The following is an 18902-nucleotide window of genomic DNA, read 5'->3' on the forward strand; positions in this document are numbered from 1 at the left end:
TACCGATTCGACCGATCTTACCGACTGAGCCCTACCCTGCAAATTATAAATTTACAATTTCTCTAAATCCTACAATTCCAAACGTTCATTCAAACCTACGATGACTCAGATTTCAATTCAATCACACTGCCACTGTCAATGCCGCTGACTCACACCCACACCTACATGCCGTACGCACAGAGCTCCGCGAGGAGGCACGGCTAGCTTTCGCAGTGTGCGTGCAACAGCAGTCTAACTGGTGGGAATTTAGTAACAGTTTAACGACGCGTCCCGCTCAAGAGTACGTTCTCCGTGTGTTGCTCTCGAAAAGGGCAATGATACGATGAGTACTATCAGGTGTTTTGTGCTCGTGTTTGCTATCGCAAGTAATTCATTTACCGCCGCCTGTAAGTATACCTCCGCCGTCAATTCTCAGCGAAATAATTATCCCTCGCTACGCCCGCGATCGTTTCTGTCGAGCTGATCGAATCCAGCCAAGCCCACTACGCAATATGGCGTAGTGGGCATGCATCAGACTTCTGAGAAAGGAGTGATCCTTAAATTTCAACGCTACTACGTGTCCGTCAACATGCAATTCAAATAATTCAATTAATATACAGTTCGCAATATACATCGAACTTACGCCTTCGATATATATTTAACGCAAATATACGGAGCGCATTATTGGATGCTTGTTACATAAAATTTTCTGATCCAATTAATCAATCAATACTTGTTTTCTATGGAACGGAGAAAGCGAGGACATCGTACCCACGTATTAATAATTAATAGATACTTCGACCGTAGGCATTACACTGCGCGTGCCCTGTTGATAATAACTTTGTGATCTTCCATTAGATGACGAATGCAACGAACCGCTTCTGGATAAAGCTCATTTAACAGCCACTTCGGCGTTGCCTGGGAGGGGTCCGTACAATGCCAGGCTGAACGGTAAAATTTCTTCCTAATTCTCTGTAAACTTTATGTGGCACTTCTCTATAGGTTTCCGTTGATTAACGTTTCCCCTGTCCCTGTTTTATTTCTCTTGTGAAAGTATAGAGATATTTCGGTAGTTTGTTGCTTGGTATACATTTCCAAAGAAGATTCTCTGTACTCGTTACGTTAAGATTGCTTCTCTCCATCTGTATTTACGATTATGTTCAATAACAATACAGGTGGTGTATTACACGAGTATCTATGAATCAAGAGATTTAGAAAGTCAGGGCTTGGTAAACAGGCGTTGATCTTAGAAACGCCCACGCCCGTGGCCCAATTAAAAGAAGCTCCGTAACAGGAGAATTAAACTCACTGACTCACCGCACAGTTATTCTGTACATCTGATTTAGTTTCAAGCACGGTTCCTATCCACGTTCTTTCATTTTAAGGGGTAATGCCACTGTAGAGCTCGGAAAGGCAGCCTGACTTTGAGAATTTTTTATGTGAACGGAAGCTTTTTAGTGAATGGAATACAAAATTTGTTCGAAGGCCTTTATTGTACATACCTTGAAGTATGATCACAATTTTTTTTAAATTTTTTTAGTACCAAATGGCGGCGCCACAGCTCAAGAAAAGAAGCTTCATCTGAACAACAGTGGTCCATGGCCGGAAAGATTTCTCTTTTAATTTTTTACCTAGAACAAGAGACCGAAAATTTTTGAGTTCTATATAAGATTATCTCGGGGTACACGAGCGAATGGAAAAATTCTGATTTTTGTAAGAATGGTGCGTGATTGAACAAAGCACGGAACTGCCACAATCTCGAAATTGTTGAAACGTTTTGTTCAATCACGCACCATTCTTACAAAAAGCAGTATTTGTTAGTTTTCTCGTGTGCTTCCCGAGATAGTCTTATATAGAACTTAAACATTTTTGGTTTTTTGTTCTAGGTCAAGAATTGATGGAGAAATATTTCCAGCCGCGGAACACTGCTTTTCAGAAGAAGCTTCTTTTGTTGAGCTGTAGCGCCGCCATTCTGTATTAAAATCTTTTTTAAAAATTGTGATCACACTTCAAGGTGTGTACAATAAAGGCCTCCGGACAAATTTTGAATTCCATTCACTATATTCGCTTAATAAATTCTCAAAATCAGACTGCTTTTCCGGGCTCCAGAGTAGGGCTGGGACTATTTGTCGAATTATTCGGTATTCGAATATTCAAATACTTCAGTTGCTCAATTATTTGGGGAATATAATTCGAATATCCAAGTATTCGAATACTATTCGAATATTTAAGTATTCGAAAATTTAAGTATTCGAATATTGAAGTATTCGAATAGTATGGTGTGAATACATCAATATTCGAATAGTATTCGAATACATCAATATTCGAATAGTATTCGAATAATAACATTCGAATACTCAAATATTCGAAGTTTATTCGTAGCATTTGAATACTTGTAAAATATTCGAATATTAAATTATTCGAATAGTCCCAGCCCTACTCCAGAGTGGCATTACCCCTTAAATAACGAATAGCGCGGAACAGTAGATTAATAAATACACAAAAGAATGCGAATAACGATCGTCGGATAATCGATAGAGTAATGTCTGTTATCTTGTCTATTTGCTTCAGGTGGATGCTAAAGAGTAGCCCAGTTTTTTTAAAGGCAAGCTCTTGTGTTCGATTAATGGATAAGCTTAACGTTTCGAGAATGTTTCAAAGCGTTCGTTGGGCGTTCAATTGGAGGGAATGGAGTCCAAGCGAGGAGGACTTCGCGCACGCGATTTCTTGTGTACAGTTAGAGGAGAAGGAGAGATTAGGCAGATTTGTGTTTCGCAAGGACGTTAGGGCTTCCCTCGTCGGTAGACTGATGATGAGGAAGTTCGCCAGCGAGTACGGAGGTATCCCGTATAACTGCGTGGCGCTCGCGAGGGATGAGAACAACAAACCCGTTCTGCGGAACGCTTCCTCGGGTTTGAGCTTTAACGTATCGCACCAGGGGAATTACACGGTACTGGCTGGCGAGACGAGGGACGTGAAGCTAGGAGTAGACGTGATGAAACTTGAATACACCGGTGGCAAACGGGTCTCCGAGTTCTTTCGCATAATGGGCAGGAACTTCTCGTCTTCCGAATGGGAGGAGATAAAGAGACCTTCCGTAGAGTCGGAGAAGATTAGCATGTTTTGTAGACATTGGGCGTTGAAAGAGAGTTACGTGAAAGCTACAGGCACTGGCATCACGATTGATCTCAGGGCAATCGATTTTAAAACGAATTCAATAGTTACTGATAAGTCTATTACAAGCGACACGGTCTTGTACGTAAATGGCACGGAACAGGACTGGCTGTTCGAAGAAAGCTTGCTGGATTCCGAACATTGCGTCGCGGTAGCTTTGCAAGAGAACGGAGGAAGGCCGCGGGCGCAGAGTAATCTCTTTCGAATAATAAATAGCAATGAACTCCTCGCGAATGCTGTTCCATTGTTTCCAATAGATTCTGGGTACACTGAGAAATACTTCGGGAAAGAGGAGCACCCTTAAATATGTAAGGTGTATGATTTATGGAATACTTTATAAATCGTTAATATCGTAATAAAGATGTACAGATTTAACGATTCTATGTGGATACAGTCAGTGGGTATAATAAATCGATAAGAAATACTTGCACAGATTTTATTTTACCTTATTTATAATTACGGCAGTATCTTCATCGAAATTATTCGTATTTACAATACACGAACCTGTTGACGTTACACTTTTTCTCGTTCCTCTGCTTGGGAAATGGATTACTTAAAAAATAACGTGTAATTTTGTAGCTTCTCTTATTTCATTCCTTCAAAGTTTATCGCTTTCAAACTATCGCGGTACGATTCTGACAGTAAAACTGTTTAAGTCCTTCTGAGATTTATCGCTTAAGCAGTTCGATCAAGCTTGACGTAAGTACTACAAGATCTACTTAGATAATTTCATTCTTTGTCTGCAAACGAATCCCTTCGGAGAATTATGTTACAACACGAACTAATCTCACGTTAATTTATGAAAAGAGTTACAGTAGCGTTTAATCCTCTGATACCTTCTATCTTGTTAAGTATGAGCGCTTCCTTAAGTTCATTTTGAGTTGCATGCATGCGTATATGTTGTGGCGTAGGCGGAAACGCATGGACGGCTAGCAGCTCAGACTTTGGTCAGTACCTTGTAATCGACCTGGGTCAAGTAATGAACATCACAGCTGTGGCGACCCAGGGGCGAGCAGTACAGAATGAGTATGTTATGGAATATGGTATCAGTTACGGTACGAATGGCCTGGACTACGTTCATTTCAAAGAAGAAGATGGTAATTTTAAGGTAAACAGATCTACGACTTTCGAATCACTGTCTGTGCTAATGTAGCCATAATCCATGAGGGGATTTGTTAGGAAGGTATATATGTATCTGGTAACTAATATAAACTCACCGCACTACAGTACTTTACAGAGACCACGGCTCGGGTTTTAAGGGGTCATTCTACTTTGATCAGCCGAGAAGTTAAGCTATTTGTAAAGATTTCTTTCTCAGTAAGTACAACATATAATGAAATATATTTTCTTAGTATTCAGTAAGCTATTCTTATATTATAGACAAAAAATTAAAAATAATTTTTTTAATTTGTTTTAATGCTTTTTTTACAGCGTCAATGTGGCACCTAAAAGAAATAACCGAGATTTTTCTCATGGAACACCCGAGAGTACACCCTTTTGGGTGTTTTGTCAAACTTTTTTTCTCAAACCAGCGGCATTTCGTTACTTTTCAATAAAAATTGTTTTGAACTTTTTGTTTTGGATTAAGGCTGGGACTATTCGAATAATTTAATATTCGAATATTTTACATGTATTTGAATGCTACGAATAAACTTCGAATATTTGAGTATTCGAATATTTAAGTACTGATGTATTCGAATAGTATTTGGATACTTGAATATTCGAATAGTATTTGGATACTTGGATATTCGAATTATATTCGCCAAATAATTGTGCAATTGAAGTATTCGAATATTCGAATACCGAAAAATTCGACAAATAGTCTCAGCCCTATTTCGGATAAGCCTGAGCCTGATACCTCTTTTCTTTAAGTGTCACATTCACTCTAAAAAAAAATTAAAACAAATTGCAAAAATTCTTTTTCATTTGTTTTGTATAATATAAGGGTAGCTTAATAAATACCAAAAAGATTTATTTCATTATATGTTGCATTTACTGAGAAAAATATCTTTAAAAATAGCTTAATTTCTCGGCGGTTCAAAGTAGACTCACCCCTTAATACCGTAACATTCCGGAGCACCTTCGCATGAGTATAAAAACGAATAATTCCTCATAGATTTGCATATTATTAAGGCATTCGTAAATAGGTTCTGCTTGCATGGTTTGCACAAATCTGTACTTTTAAGACACTCCTTCATTCATGGGAACGAATATTCTTAACACATTGCGATGGAAATGAAAGTGCATTTACATTGGCAGAGATTTGCTCGCAGATTCTAAACTGAAAGTTTTCGAAGCTGCATAACAAGCTCGTACTTAAATACCATTGTAAATGTGCTGCGTATATTGAGACGTGTGTACATGTATCAGAATAAGAAGCTGGGCAATTATCGTTGTGATTGTTCAGCTGTTCTTAACACTTTCTTCCTTCCACTTACCCGCTTCGCTTCTACCCTCTTTCTTTTACACATGGACATGGGGCTGGGCTTTGCAGGAGGTTCTACGTGGTCACCAGAGCTTAGCAGTTATGACCAACACCTTACTGTGGAACTGGGGGACAGATATGAGATACGCAGCATTGGCACCCGTGGTCGTGCTCATACTAACGAGTATGTGACAGAGTACATTGTCCAATACTCTGACGATGGGCAAGCCTGGGCCAGTTATGAGAGCCAGGATGGCGTAGATGAGGTATTAGTAGAAGATATTGATTATAAACAGAAAAAAAACCTAGAACTTCTTTGAACAACTTACTTTTTCTACTCGAGAATCTGATATATCCGCAACGATGTTGTGGATACGTAACATGTTTTACATACTCTGCGATGCGGGACAATGATTCTGCCCGACTTTGAAGCATTTCTAACTTTTTTTTTAATAACGCAAGAACGTGGTTCTTACGAGAGGTGTACAGTTTCTGTGGGGAACGTTGTGGTGGTAGAAATAGTTTCTTTTATTGGTGGAGGCATAAAGGGAGGTTACAGTGTTTCCTTTATATTTCGATGCTACACCTTCAAAGTGAAAGAGAAAAGCATTTCGCTGCTGTTCTAATGAAAAGATTCAATAGCTCGAGTCAGTTTCCTTATACTTTTCTTTCACTTCATGCGATGTCTTTAACAGAATGTTTACCATTCGCTTCTATGCTTTTGCACCGAAAATTAATAACGCAACACTAACATCTCGACATAAGAGCATGCCAGATATTTAATCGACGAACTTTACATTTATCCTCATCTGTTCTCAACGTATTAAACTTTCAAACATCCATGTTGTATTTACAGCGAATATGTACAACTAACAAAGCCTTTGGCGCTCGATACTTTGAATAGATTTCTGTAATTATTCTAAGGATTCTTACAGCGAACTTAAATTCCTATACGCAGAGTATCTCTGTTTCATCTTTCTTCTTCCTCCGATAGATGTTCAAGGGCAACGTAGACGGGGACACTATAAAACTTAATAAATTTGAAGTGCCGATTATTGCACAGTGGGTGAGAATAAATCCCACTCGATGGCGGGACAGAATATCATTGAGACTAGAGTTGTACGGATGCAGTTTTGGTGAGATATTTTAACGCAATCAATTAAAGTGGAAGTTAATTTAAAAAAAAATTACTAGATGTTATATACTTCTTACTTTCAATACCTTAAAGTGTCGGAGCCTTCGACTAATTTCCTTTTTATTCGCAGTATCCGATGTCCTCTCCTTCAATGGTTCGTCCCTCTTGCGATACGATTTATTGAGAGAACCGATAGAGACTGATAGACATTTTATACGCTTTCGATTTAAAACCAACAACGCTGACGGTGTGCTGATGTATTCTCGTGGAACGCAGGGAGATTATATAGCTTTACAACTGAGAGACAATAGAATGTTATTAAATATCGATCTCGGCTCTGGTATCATGACGAGCTTTTCTGTAGGAAGCCTTCTGGATGACAATATGTGGCACGATATTCTGATATCGCGCAACAGGAAGAATATATCGTTCTCTGTAGATAGAGTATTAATTAAGGGCAGGATAAAAGGAGAGTTTTATAGACTGGATCTGAATAGAGCAGTAAGTATATTTGTAAAATATTCGAATAGTCCCAGCCCTACATCCGATACATCCTCAAAACTCTTGAAAGTCTTGGTGAGTCTTGAAAATGAACATTTGCTTGCCAAAAACTAGCCAGGTTGATCGGCCAGAGGGTCTCGTCAGGGTCGCGGTTTATGACTGTATTATCCCGTGAGTCGGCGATGAACGTACATACAGGTCCGAAACCTGCCAAGACTCTGAAGCAAGAGTTTCAAGACTTCCAAGACGATCAAGACTTTCAAAACCTATCAATACTCAAGACTTATCAAAACTTTCAAGAGTTTCAAGCTTCGAATCATGTTAGAAGTGCTTCGAATTAGTCGCCTGATATTCAAGACATATTCGAAGCGCTTCGGTTCCCATCACTAATATTACGTGTTACATTGAAGAGTGTAGCGTTAATTAATGCTTAACAATTTTCACTAGCTTTACATAGGTGGTGTGCCGAACAGACAAGACGGGCTAGTAGTTAATCAGAACTTCACAGGGTGCATAGAGAATTTCTATTTGAACGCGACAAGCATCATCCATGATTTGAGAGAAACAGAGGTCACTGGTGAAAATTTGAGATACTTCAGAGTGAATACGCTCTACAGCTGCCCGGAACCACCCATTATTCCGGTAACATTTTTAACCCAAGGATCGTACGCCAGGCTAAAAGGATACGAAGGAGTGTCTTCGATGAATGTTTCTCTTACGTTTAGAACGTACGAAGATAAGGGAATCATTTTATATCACCAGTTCACATCACCGGGCTTCGTTAAGGTTTGTAACATCATTTTTAACCGACTTCAAAAAGAAAGAGGTGCTCAGTTCGTACTGTTTGTCCGCAACTACTGGACCGATTGTTGTGAAACTTATTGCATTTAGTTTAGCTTCAATCCACTTAGGCAGTGGAGAAAGAATTATCAAAATCGGTTCAGTAGTTTTGAAGTTAACATCGAAAATCAGAAATCTGTTTCATTATTATTGGAATCTTCCGTTTCTAGCAAACGGTTTTTTTACGAGCAGCTCCTTTTGTAGGCCTACCCATATTTTTTTTTTAAATAAATGTAGTTATACAACCTAAATAACTAAAAAAGTAAAAAAATTAAAACCCACTTAAAAAAAATAAAAATGCACCGAAAAGTGAAAAATAAGTTTTTTCCATATTTAACCTATGACTCTCAATTTTTTTATATCGGCGCCTCATTTGAACTGTGTAAATCTGGCGCGGACTTAAAAAGTATGAGAGTCGTAGATTAAATAAGGGAAAAACTTATTTTTCACTTTTCAGTGCATTTTTATTCTTTTGAAGTCGGTTTTAATTTTTTATTTAATCTTGCCGTCTTCCGTCAGGCGCATTAATATTCCCTTTAATTTTATATTCGCAGTTATTCTTGGAAGAGGGCAAGCTGAAAGTCGACATTCAAACGAAAGGAAGCCCACCGGTGACTTTAGATAATTTCGACGAGAAGTTCAACGATGGGAAATGGCATCTCGTTATCTTAACAATTTCCAAGAACAGCCTGATTTTGAATGTCGACGGGACGCCTATGAGAACCAAGCGCATGCTGGAGATGACGACCGGGCCGGTGTATCTGGTCGGTGGCATGACGGGGGTGGAAAGCAGTCGTGGCTTCGTTGGCTGCATGCGAATGATAAGCATCGACGGTAATTACAAGCTACCTACCGACTGGAAGGAAGAAGAGTACTGCTGTAAGAACGAAATCGTGTTCGATGCTTGTCAAATGATGGATCGTTGCAATCCCAATCCCTGCAAGCATTCTGGTATTTGTCGTCAAAATTCTGATGAATTCTTCTGCGATTGTGCCAACCTGGGTTACACGGGAGCAGTGTGCCACACTTGTAAGTAGACGCCAGTAGCTACAGTCCCATATTCTGCCGTGTAAATCTGGATAAAAAAATATTTGCGACAAACCCGTAAAATATTTCATAAACTCCAAAGGGAACTTGGGTAAATACAAAATATAAACTGTTATATCTTCAGTTTTAATACAGACATGGCTTTCTTATTTAACATACATAAGATAAACTATTTTTCTGTTACCCGCCAGCTATAACTCAATTTGAGCGAAAGTTGCAGATACTCCCTTTCGAAGTAACACGGCAGTATTCCTATTTGGCTCTAAGTAACACCTCGCCTCTAACTTTACAGCATTGAACCCTCTCTCGTGCGAAGCGTACAAGAACATAAATTCCGTGAATCAGCGAGCAGACATTAAAATAGACGTGGATGGAAGCGGGCCTCTGGAACCGTTCCCCGTAGTTTGCGAATTCTACACGGATGGCCGCGTAAGGACCATTTTGCGGCACAATAACGAGCATGTAAACCCTGTAGACGGTTTCCAAGAGCCGGGCAGCTTCGTCCAAGATATCATCTACGACGCTGACATGGATCAAATCGAAGCCCTCCTGAATCGATCCACTAACTGTATGCAAAGGATCAGCTACGAGTGCATACACTCCAAGCTGTTTAATTCCCCAGGTGATTGTCTTTCGACTATCGCGAGAGAAATTCGGCTTCGCAGCATTGAGACTGTTTTTGTAACTTCAGTGCCGCAAGGCGACTACTTCCGACCGAATTCGTGGTGGGTCAGTAGAAGCAACCAGAAGATGGACTACTGGGGCGGAGCTCTGCCAGGCTCGCGGAAGTGCGAATGCGGGATACTTGGGAATTGCGCGGACCCTACTAAATGGTGCAACTGTGACTCCGATTTGGACGGCCTGCTCGAAGACAGTGGCGATATCACTGAAAAGGAGTACCTCCCTGTGAAGCAGCTGCGCTTCGGCGACACTGGCACGCCAGTGGATGAAAAGAGAGGCCGTTACTCACTCGGGCCGCTGATTTGCGAGGGCGACGGTAAGTTGGGGAAGTTTTCCTAGCGCTATGCACGTGAACAAGGAAGTTTAATTTATTTTAAATTGTTTATAAGGTTCTGATTTACCTTGGTTGTCCCCCAAGGTAAGGTCAGGTAAGATTATGACATCCATTAACATAAACTTTGGTGTGCAGATTTATATTTTCGTATATAAATTAGTTGTAATATAAAAGTAATATATCACCATCATCGATGATGAATCCTCACGCACAGACTCGTAGTTACATTAATACATTCCACCTTCGTGTAATCCCGAATGTACCTCCCAGTGGTGGACACTGAAACCAGCGATATCTGCTTTCGTTGTAGATTTGTTCAAGAATGTAGTAACGTTCCGCGTGGTTGACGCCACCATCAACCTGCCAACCTTTGACATTGGCCACAGCGGCGATATCTTCTTCGAGTTCAAGACGACGGTAGACAACGCCGTGATAATTCACAGCAGAGGGCCCACGGACTACATAAAGATCTCTATCAACGGCGGCAACCAAATTCAGTTTCAATATCTAGCCGGCAGCGGCCCGCTCACTGTGAGCGTGCAGACTTCTTACAGACTAGCCGATAACAGGTGGCACTCTGTGTCAGTCGAGAGGAATCGCAAGGAGGCTGGGATCGTAGTCGACGGGGCGTTGAAGAACGAAGTTAGGGAGCCTCCGGGGCCAGTGCGAGCGCTTCACCTTACATCGGAGCTCGTGGTTGGCGCAGCCACGGACTACAGAGATGGTTACGTAGGTTGCATCAGGGCGCTTCTATTGAACGGCAAGCTGCAAGACCTGAGAAGCTACGCGAGGCAAGGCCTGTACGGGCTCTCCGAAGGCTGCATGGGCAAGTGCGAAAGCAGCCCGTGCCTGAACAATGGCACTTGCCACGAGAGGTACGATGGATACTCGTGCGACTGTCGCTGGACTGCGTTCAAGGGCCCCATTTGCGCGGATGGTATGTGTGACTTGTTTCGTCTACTGTAACGCGTGGATAAATGTATGACGCGGATGTTTCATTGCAGAAATCGGCGTGAACATGCGCCCCAGCTCGATCATAAAGTACGACTTCATGGGCAGCTGGCGCTCGACGATCGCCGAGAAGATCAGAGTGGGTTTCACGACAACGAATCCCAAGGGATTCCTGCTCGGCCTGTTCTCGAATATCTCCGGAGAGTACATGACGATAATGGTCTCGAACAGCGGGCACTTGCGGGTTGTGTTCGATTTCGGGTTCGAGAGGCAGGAAGTGATCTTCCCGAACAAGCACTTCGGCCTGGGCCAGTACCACGACGTCAGGATAGGCAGAAAGAATTCTGGGGCCACTCTTGTGCTGCAGGTCGACAACTACGAGCCGAAGGACTTCAATTTTAATATTAAAACCTCCGCGGACGCTCAGTTTAATAACATACAGTACATGTATATCGGGAGGAATGAGTCCATGACGGAGGGATTCGCTGGTTGCATATCCAGAGTTGAGTTTGATGATATATATCCGCTGAAGCTACTGTTCCAAGAGGACGGGCCCGCGAACGTTCGCTCGTTCGGCACGCCCCTTACGGAGGACTTCTGTGGCGTGGAACCGATCACGCATCCGCCGGATGTCATGGAAACGCGACCACCGCCGCAGGTCGACGAGGAGAAGGTGCGAGCCGCTTACAACGAAACCGACACGGCGATCCTGGGCAGCGTGCTGGCCGTCATTATCATAGCGCTGGTGATAATGGCAGTGCTCATTGGGAGATACATGTCCAGGCATAAAGGCGAGTATCTAACGCAGGAGGACAAAGGTGCCGAGATTGCGTTGGATCCGGACTCCGCAGTGGTCCATTCTGCCACTGGGCATCAAGTTCAAAAGAAGAAGGAGTGGTTCATTTAAGAGTATAAAGTTAATCCTATCCTGTATCGAATCTAGAATACATTTATAGGTAAAGCTATGCTTGTAAGTGCACTTTGAAGTGTCATACGAAAGGTGTCATAGCAGGAACGATACGACCAGAGTTGGGAATTATTCGAATAAATTTTTAACAATCTTCGAATAAAATGAAGTTACTCGAGAATAACGAATAATTCTTTATTCGATTAAATTTTTCATCGAATGATCTCGAATAAGAATTGCGAATAAAATGAAGTTATTCGAGAATAACGAATTTTTTTTAATAAATTTTTAATCGATCCAAATTTTCTTTCGATTAATCCCGAGTAAGAATTGTGAATAAAATAAAGTTATTCGAGAATAACGAATAATATTTTATTCGATTAAATTTTCCATCGAGTAAATTTTTCTTTGAATTAATCTTCCTTCTAAATTTTTATTCGGAATAAAAATTTATTTGAATACCACCGAATTCTAGATCCGACGATGCATTTTTACTGCTCCGGCATGTTAATGGAGATACTCTGTACAGAATGTTTACGGAGCTACTGAACTTAACTGAATTATATATATATATATACAAATCTCTTATAACGAAGAATACCAGACTGGTACAAAATTAATGGAAATTTTCCTTGAAAGATAAAGCACTGAGTATATTATAAAGTAATTTTTATATAATTAATATTTGACTCGACATTTACATAAGAAAAGACTATAACTATCCCAGCTAAGGAGAATAACGAGCGTAGCTAACGATCGATCCATTACGCGAATGCGACTAGAAGGGTAATGCCATTGTTTGAATAGCGTCGGAGGAAATATTTTAGTGTTTTACTTTCTAGGGCAAAAGTTCTCATTATACTTTGTATTACGATTAAAAGTTCTTTTTAGATTTATTCCAATGCCTAGGTGAATGCATTGCGTCGCTAGTAAGTTACTGAACGTAAGAAGTAGTGGGAAGAGCGAGTTTTAATTGCAGATGCAGATTTGTTATATTAGATTGTGAGGGTGCATATAAGTATTTATTGTACTTTTGTAATTTAGATGGAACATCGCTGCAGGATAGTAAAAGTATGCTAGATACTCGTTCATTTTGTATTTCACTTTCTAGAGAAGGTGCATAGTTTACTCGTACTCATTAATTCGCTGTAATCGGTATGTTTATTTCTACTATTGGCTGCCGAACTATTAACCAATCGATCTGACAACATATTTTCGTAAAGCGTCTGTGCCTAATGTTCGAACTCGACAAAAGAAAAAAAAAAATTGTAAATACGAAGAGCTTCTTAATTTGCAAGAGTCGCCTGTTTGCATGTAAAATACTTAAGTTTTCCTTTCGCGAAAAAGTGTTCTCAGTATTATTTGTAATGCTTACCGTCCAAAGTGCATTTTAATCTCTCTCTTTTATTTCTATATTTATTTTGTTTACATTTGTTTTATTATTGTAATACAGATAGTTTATATCCCTCCCTCGTATTGTAATGATCCGAATTCACCGCTGTAACTTAACGTTAGACTAGTACCTATAATCGCGATGCTGTACGTGTAACAGTGAGAGTGTACATATATCATTTTTATACGAAAACAAAAAAAAAAGTTTATTATAACATGCCAGTGTATATTTTATATACTGTATTCAGCAGGACGCATGTGCTGCTCAATAAAAGTAAAAATCGTGACTACGATTACGTGCCGATGATTCCTTGAGGTAGCTCTTGTGCGAGGGAAAAAGAATGTTTAAAAAGTAAAGGTGAAATCGTGTATTTCCACATGAAATGTAAAAAAGTTTCTAATTTTAGCAACGCTATTAAAATGTGACAGAAGGTGTGTAACGTATGTAGCTATTAGAATTATAAACATTTCCTTGAAACTGAAATTATAAATTACGTGTACGTTTAATAACGCCGTAAGAAAATAATGGCAAGAGATACAGCCAGCGATGATTTACTTCAAAGAATAAAGACCCTCGCGCATTGTGACGAAGAGATTAATTAATTAATTTCTTCGATTCGCCAAAATGCGCGCGGCCTTAGCGAGACTGTGACATAAAAATTCAAGCTGTAGTTCGAGACAGAATTAACAAAAGGGACGCTTAAAATAAAAAAATTCTTCGGGCATTTATTCATCGCCTGGCTGGTTCTACGGATATGAATCCCTTAATTTACTGTTTTTTATTGTGACTGTAAAAAAACTGCTACTTTTCGAGTACTACGAAGTCTTATCTGTTACTTATCTAACACAATTTAAGTAGTTCGTCTGCTTGATACAAAACCGGTCTTACGTAAACGTAACTAAACTGTTTTACACGCGTATCTTATGGTAAAATTCTATACCATGTTATAATTTTAATATCGTACATCTGTTCGAGTGAGTTATCCTAGGTCTTTTCCTTAAAGTTTCCGTCTATACATGTATAAAGAGTAATATCTCGTTATTAAAATAATTTTCAGGACAAGAGGAACTTGTGAATGTTTCAGTAGTCATCGCTGCTGGATGTAAGGGTGTGATTTCTAAGTGGAGTCGGGTCCGCTTCCGCTTCGCATTCGTTATCTACAAAGGAATGATTAAAGTCATAACAGCGTTTCGCAACCTTTTTTGAGCCCCGATCCCGTTTCATATTTAAATTTAATAAGGTAAAGAAAAATCATTAAAAAATAGGCATTTCGAAATATAATTCTGAAGTAATAATATTTCAAGAAATCACTTCGCGACCCACTTGGAGATTAAAGTAGGAAAAATAATTCGCTACCTGATTCGTCGTAAGTAACTTGATACGGGGAAAGTCTGCAACCCTTGGCCAAGTAGCCCTTCAGTTTGCCAACGCTGGCTAGAATTAATCCCAGGAATGGAGGCGCGGGTTTCAATGGTCTCGACAGATATTCTGGATGAAATTGCGTGGCGATGTAATAGTTGTGACCCGCCAACTCTGCTATTTCCATGCGCAGGTTGTCCTCGTCATGACCTAACGAATAGGCACAGGTAGAACGCGAAGTTTTGAAGACACGACCGTATTAGAAACGAATGTTCGATGCGTTTACCTACGAACTTCAGCCCGCCTTCTTCCAACTCGGCGATATACTTCGGATTAATTTCGTACCTATGCCTGTGCCTCTCCTCGATGGACTCCTTACTACCGTATAATTGTTCTGCGAATCCACGATTTCAGTAAGTTTAGCGAACAAGAACACTTGGGCGTTACACTTAACGGGTTATGCCTAGTCAGCTGGCGAAAAAGAACGCGATTTTCGGAAACCGTTGTATCGGTTGGCCTAAACTTTTTCAGACTTCTTTTATACACATGTACTTTTAAAATAAGCGACTAGTCGTAAAAAAATATACAGTAGATATTCCACAAAATAAATCCCGAAAATCGCATTCTTTTTCGCCACCTGTCTAGCCAAAACCCCTTAATAGTTACTTTTCTACTAACTTATAATGGAATTATCTTCTGTGAATCGAGTCAGCCTCTTCCCTAATCTCATCGTTCCACCCATTTGCCCGGAATGATGCTCCGGCATGTCTATGACGACAGGGCACTCCGTATTCGGATCGATTTCCGTGCTATTCGCATCCTTCATACCCAAAACGTTCCTCGCGAATTCGATGACCGCCACTTGCAGCCCCAAGCAGATACCGAGGAATGGTTTGTTCTGCGTCCGGCACCACTTGCACGCCTCCATTTTCCCGAGCATCCCTCGTTTTCCGAAGCCTCCTGGCACTATCACACCGCTGAAAAATACGAATACTATAATAAGATCGAAAATGGGAGAAGAAAGTGTCGGGAAAGGTAGCTTACTTGCTCCTGCAAAGTTTCTGCCACGCTTCGTGGTACAACACAGGATTCTCAGTCTCCGTCCTTTGCTCTAGATTGGCAGCCTCTATGTACTGTAATCGTAATTATTCAATAATGAAGATAATTACAATGACACTCCATCGTAGAAGCTATATTTAAGGGGGAATTTTTTTACAAAGAATTTTTACTATTCAGTTTATTGCTGCATGCTTATTGATATTTAAACTGTCTTTACAAACTTCGTCAATAGAGAAAAATGAAAATCAAACGCAGTAGACTGCTTTAAAGTAATCGTGAAAAAAAACATGGTATCACTGCAGCCATGAAAAATGTAAAGAGATTCATCGCCGCGGTGACCCCATGTTTTTTTCACGATTAATTTAAAGCAGTCAGCTGGGTTTGATTTTCATTTTTCTCTACTGACAAAATTTGTAAAGCTAGTTTAAACATCAACAAGCATGCAGCAATAAACTGAATAATAATAGAATTGATGGGTTCTTTGAAAAAAATTCCGCGACGAAAACGCCTCGTCAGACCAGAATACCCCCTTAATACTTTACCGTTAGATTCAGCTTGTAGCCGACTTGGATGCACGAATGCTGCAGCGCTTTCGTGACCGACGCGTAGGAGTCCTCCAGCTTCGTGTACTTCCCTACGAGCGCAATGTTCACTTCGTTTCGCAAGTGGTCGATGCGATCCGCCAAGTCCCTCCACTTCCTCATGAACATTCGCGGGCGCGGCATCTCGATGTTCAATTGCAGTCTCTCGTTCAGAAACTCGATAACACCTTGAGACTCCATTAGCAATGGGACCCGATATATGGATGATAGATCGTGGATAGTTATGACCTACAGAAATTCACATTAATCTCTTCCTGCTCGACTCATAAATTCCAGGAAAAATTGGCAAAGGAACTTCACCTGCTCGGGAGCGACGTGGCAGAAGTTCGAAATCTTCTCTTTCACTGAGTCGCCTATGGGATTCTCAGACCTACAGACTATGAGATCAGGGGACAAGCCCAATCCGCGCAATTCCCTCACGCTGGATTGCGTAGGTTTCGTTTTCGGCTCGCCCGTGGACCGTGGCTGAAAACAAAACACGATCAAGCTTCCTGAAAGCAGCTTCCGGATATTATTCCGAAAGGGACCGGTGGCCGATCGAGATGAGGTTTGGGGGTGTGGACTCTAAAATCTAAATTTGTAGCTTCGGGTATTTATTAGTTTCCGAAATATTAATAAAAAAATATTGTTAATATTTTTTGGGGGAATTTTTTTTGGACGTTGGTGCAGGCGCCCTTACCCGGGAACCCTCCCGGCCCCTAATTTTTTAACTTTGAAATTTTGTAACCTCAGTCTCATTTTTAGCATCGCGCTAGTCTAGCCCCAACCAATACCCGAGACAAGTTGGAAAGCGGAATGCGGTGCGTCGGTATAAGTCAACAGAAATATTGTTAAGAGGGGTAAAGAGTGATTAAAAAAGATCGGTAAGGTGTACCCTTTTATGCACAATTACCCCTGTATCTTTTGAACGCATTAATTGCCGAAGCTAAAACTTTATATTTGGGGTCTTTCCACACCCCTCGTAATACCCACCAAGTTTCATCTCGATCGGCCAGCGGTCCCTTACGGAAGTACAGCCCAGCTTCCTGCTAAGCTATACTTAAAACGATTTGATAACCGAATTATGTCATTCTAGAAACTAAAAATACAACTATTTGGCGCGGATTCAATGCCAAGGCTTATAGCGCCGAGAATTATTGAAGTAAGAACGGCTTCCTACTTGCGGCACTAGGGAGACATGCGCACAGCAGAAGTTCTCCTTCTTCACTCTAAACTGGAACTGCCTGAAGGCTTCCACGAACGGCATTCCTTCTATATCGCCTATCGTGCCTCCCAGCTCGACGATGCAGACCTGCAATCCACAAGGCAGGGATTAATTACCGAGGGCTTAGGCTGCGTTTATTTACTTATAATTAGTAACACGGAAGTATCGTATTACATCTGGCTTGCCACCATCGTGCGTCACAGAATGGTTCGCGACCCTCTCGACCCATTCTTGAATGGCGTTCGTTATGTGCGGTATCACTGGAATTGAAATTAAAAGTTAGCGCTCGGTGCGTCGACGATGCCATCAGTTCTGCGTACCTTGAACGGTTTTCCCCAAATAATCGCCGCGCCTTTCCTTTGAGATTACGTGTTGGTAGATCTTGCCTGTGGTTATATTGTTGTCCCTGTGCAGGGTGATGTCCAGAAAGCGCTCGTAATTTCCTAAATCCAAATCTACTTCCCCACCGTCATCCAAAACATATACTTCTCCTTGAAAACATACAAGGTGCATACACTAATACGAGTACAATTACGACGGACCTAGATTGCGATCTCTCGTTGCCTTACATTTGGTAAATTCGAAAGGAGGGAAGGCTACACGGTGGCCGTGAGTATTGATAAACGTTCGAGGCATGCTATTAGAATCGTCCGATTAAGTAACTGATTAGCAAAGCACGTATGACGATATTTATCAGCGGGTATCCACGGAAGGGAGAGAGGCTCGGGCCAAAGCGAATTTGAAAGATATTTGAAACTCGTGGTTGGAGGGAAAGGAACACGTGACCGTGAAAGTGCGCGGTAGCACGTGTAAAATGGCTTCTGACACCACATGGCTATAGAACATTTCCAAGTTATCAGAGGAATTACCTGAAATGTGCAATTACGTTATGATTAGATCGCAGGCGCGAGGAATGCAATTAGCACCTACCATGCTCGTAAGGAGAGAATGTACCGGCGTCTATATTTATGTAAGGATCTATCTTGATAGACGTCACATGAATGCCACAATGTTTGAGTATAGTCCCGAATGAACTGGCGATTACACCTTTGCCGACTCCACTTATCACACCACCAGTTACCAGTATGTATTTCATAGTTTTGCTAGAAAAACTGTGCTACACGCTACATGTAACAGCAGTTTCTCGTTTACTCTAAGCTCGCCAATTTTCCGGAGTGTTGTTCGAGCCGAATGTATTGGAACTCATTGAAACTGCTCCTGCCGAGAGCATTATATATTGTATGCCCTAAACGTGGTCGAGATCCAGCGCCACTCTCAGTGGCGCAGTTCTCCCGCGAAATAAAAGAGCGG

General features: G+C 41.0%; 2 protein-coding genes across 4 annotated transcripts; one reads left to right on the forward strand and one right to left on the reverse strand.

Moving 5' to 3' along the window:
• Window positions 1-183: 183 nt before the first annotated feature.
• Window positions 184-13810, forward strand: Nrx-iv (neurexin-4). 2 transcript variants are annotated; one of them, XM_076825831.1, is made up of 11 exons: window positions 184-386; window positions 838-930; window positions 5648-5844; window positions 6573-6714; window positions 6844-7214; window positions 7662-8000; window positions 8609-9083; window positions 9394-9723; window positions 9793-10098; window positions 10427-11053; window positions 11121-13810. In XM_076825831.1, the coding sequence occupies exons 1-11, from the start codon at window positions 323-325 to the stop codon at window positions 11972-11974; spliced, it is 3798 nt and encodes a 1265-aa protein (XP_076681946.1). In that variant the 5' UTR covers window positions 184-322; the 3' UTR covers window positions 11975-13810. The 2 variants fall into 2 exon arrangements, with proteins under 2 accessions (XP_076681946.1, XP_076681944.1); XM_076825829.1 differs by lacking the exon at window positions 5648-5844 and adding an exon at window positions 4065-4261 and having other exon boundaries at window positions 185-386.
• Ctps (CTP synthase) lies at window positions 13720-18812 on the reverse strand. 2 transcript variants are annotated; one of them, XM_076825833.1, is made up of 11 exons: window positions 18522-18812; window positions 17912-18079; window positions 17766-17851; window positions 17547-17678; window positions 16688-16852; window positions 16328-16615; window positions 15771-15859; window positions 15405-15703; window positions 15013-15120; window positions 14724-14936; window positions 13720-14524 (listed from the first exon to the last, which is right to left on the reverse strand). In XM_076825833.1, the coding sequence occupies exons 1-11, from the start codon at window positions 18685-18687 to the stop codon at window positions 14448-14450; spliced, it is 1791 nt and encodes a 596-aa protein (XP_076681948.1). In that variant the 5' UTR covers window positions 18688-18812; the 3' UTR covers window positions 13720-14447. The 2 variants fall into 2 exon arrangements, with proteins under 2 accessions (XP_076681948.1, XP_076681947.1); XM_076825832.1 differs by having other exon boundaries at window positions 17912-18082.
• Between the last annotated feature and the right edge of the window lie 90 nt (window positions 18813-18902).

The sequence above is a fragment of the Andrena cerasifolii genome, chromosome 13 (assembly GCF_050908995.1).
Source record: "Andrena cerasifolii isolate SP2316 chromosome 13, iyAndCera1_principal, whole genome shotgun sequence".
Classification (NCBI taxonomy): Eukaryota; Metazoa; Arthropoda; class Insecta; order Hymenoptera; family Andrenidae; genus Andrena; species Andrena cerasifolii.

Coding starts and splice junctions, on each gene's coding strand:
- Nrx-iv (XM_076825831.1), top strand. CDS start 323: ATGAGTACTATCAGGTGTTTTGTGCTCGTGTTTGCTATCGCAAGTAAT. Junction 5,845..6,572: donor GCCAGGATGGCGTAGATGAG/GTATTAGTAGAA, acceptor TTCCTCCGATAG/ATGTTCAAGGGCAACGTAGA. Junction 10,099..10,426: donor GCTGATTTGCGAGGGCGACG/GTAAGTTGGGGA, acceptor CTTTCGTTGTAG/ATTTGTTCAAGAATGTAGTA.
- Ctps (XM_076825832.1), bottom strand. CDS start 18,687: ATGAAATACATACTGGTAACTGGTGGTGTGATAAGTGGAGTCGGCAAA. Junction 17,679..17,765: donor ACGATGGTGGCAAGCCAGAT/GTAATACGATAC, acceptor TGTGGATTGCAG/GTCTGCATCGTCGAGCTGGG. Junction 15,860..16,327: donor GCTACAAGCTGAATCTAACG/GTAAAGTATTAA, acceptor TTACGATTACAG/TACATAGAGGCTGCCAATCT.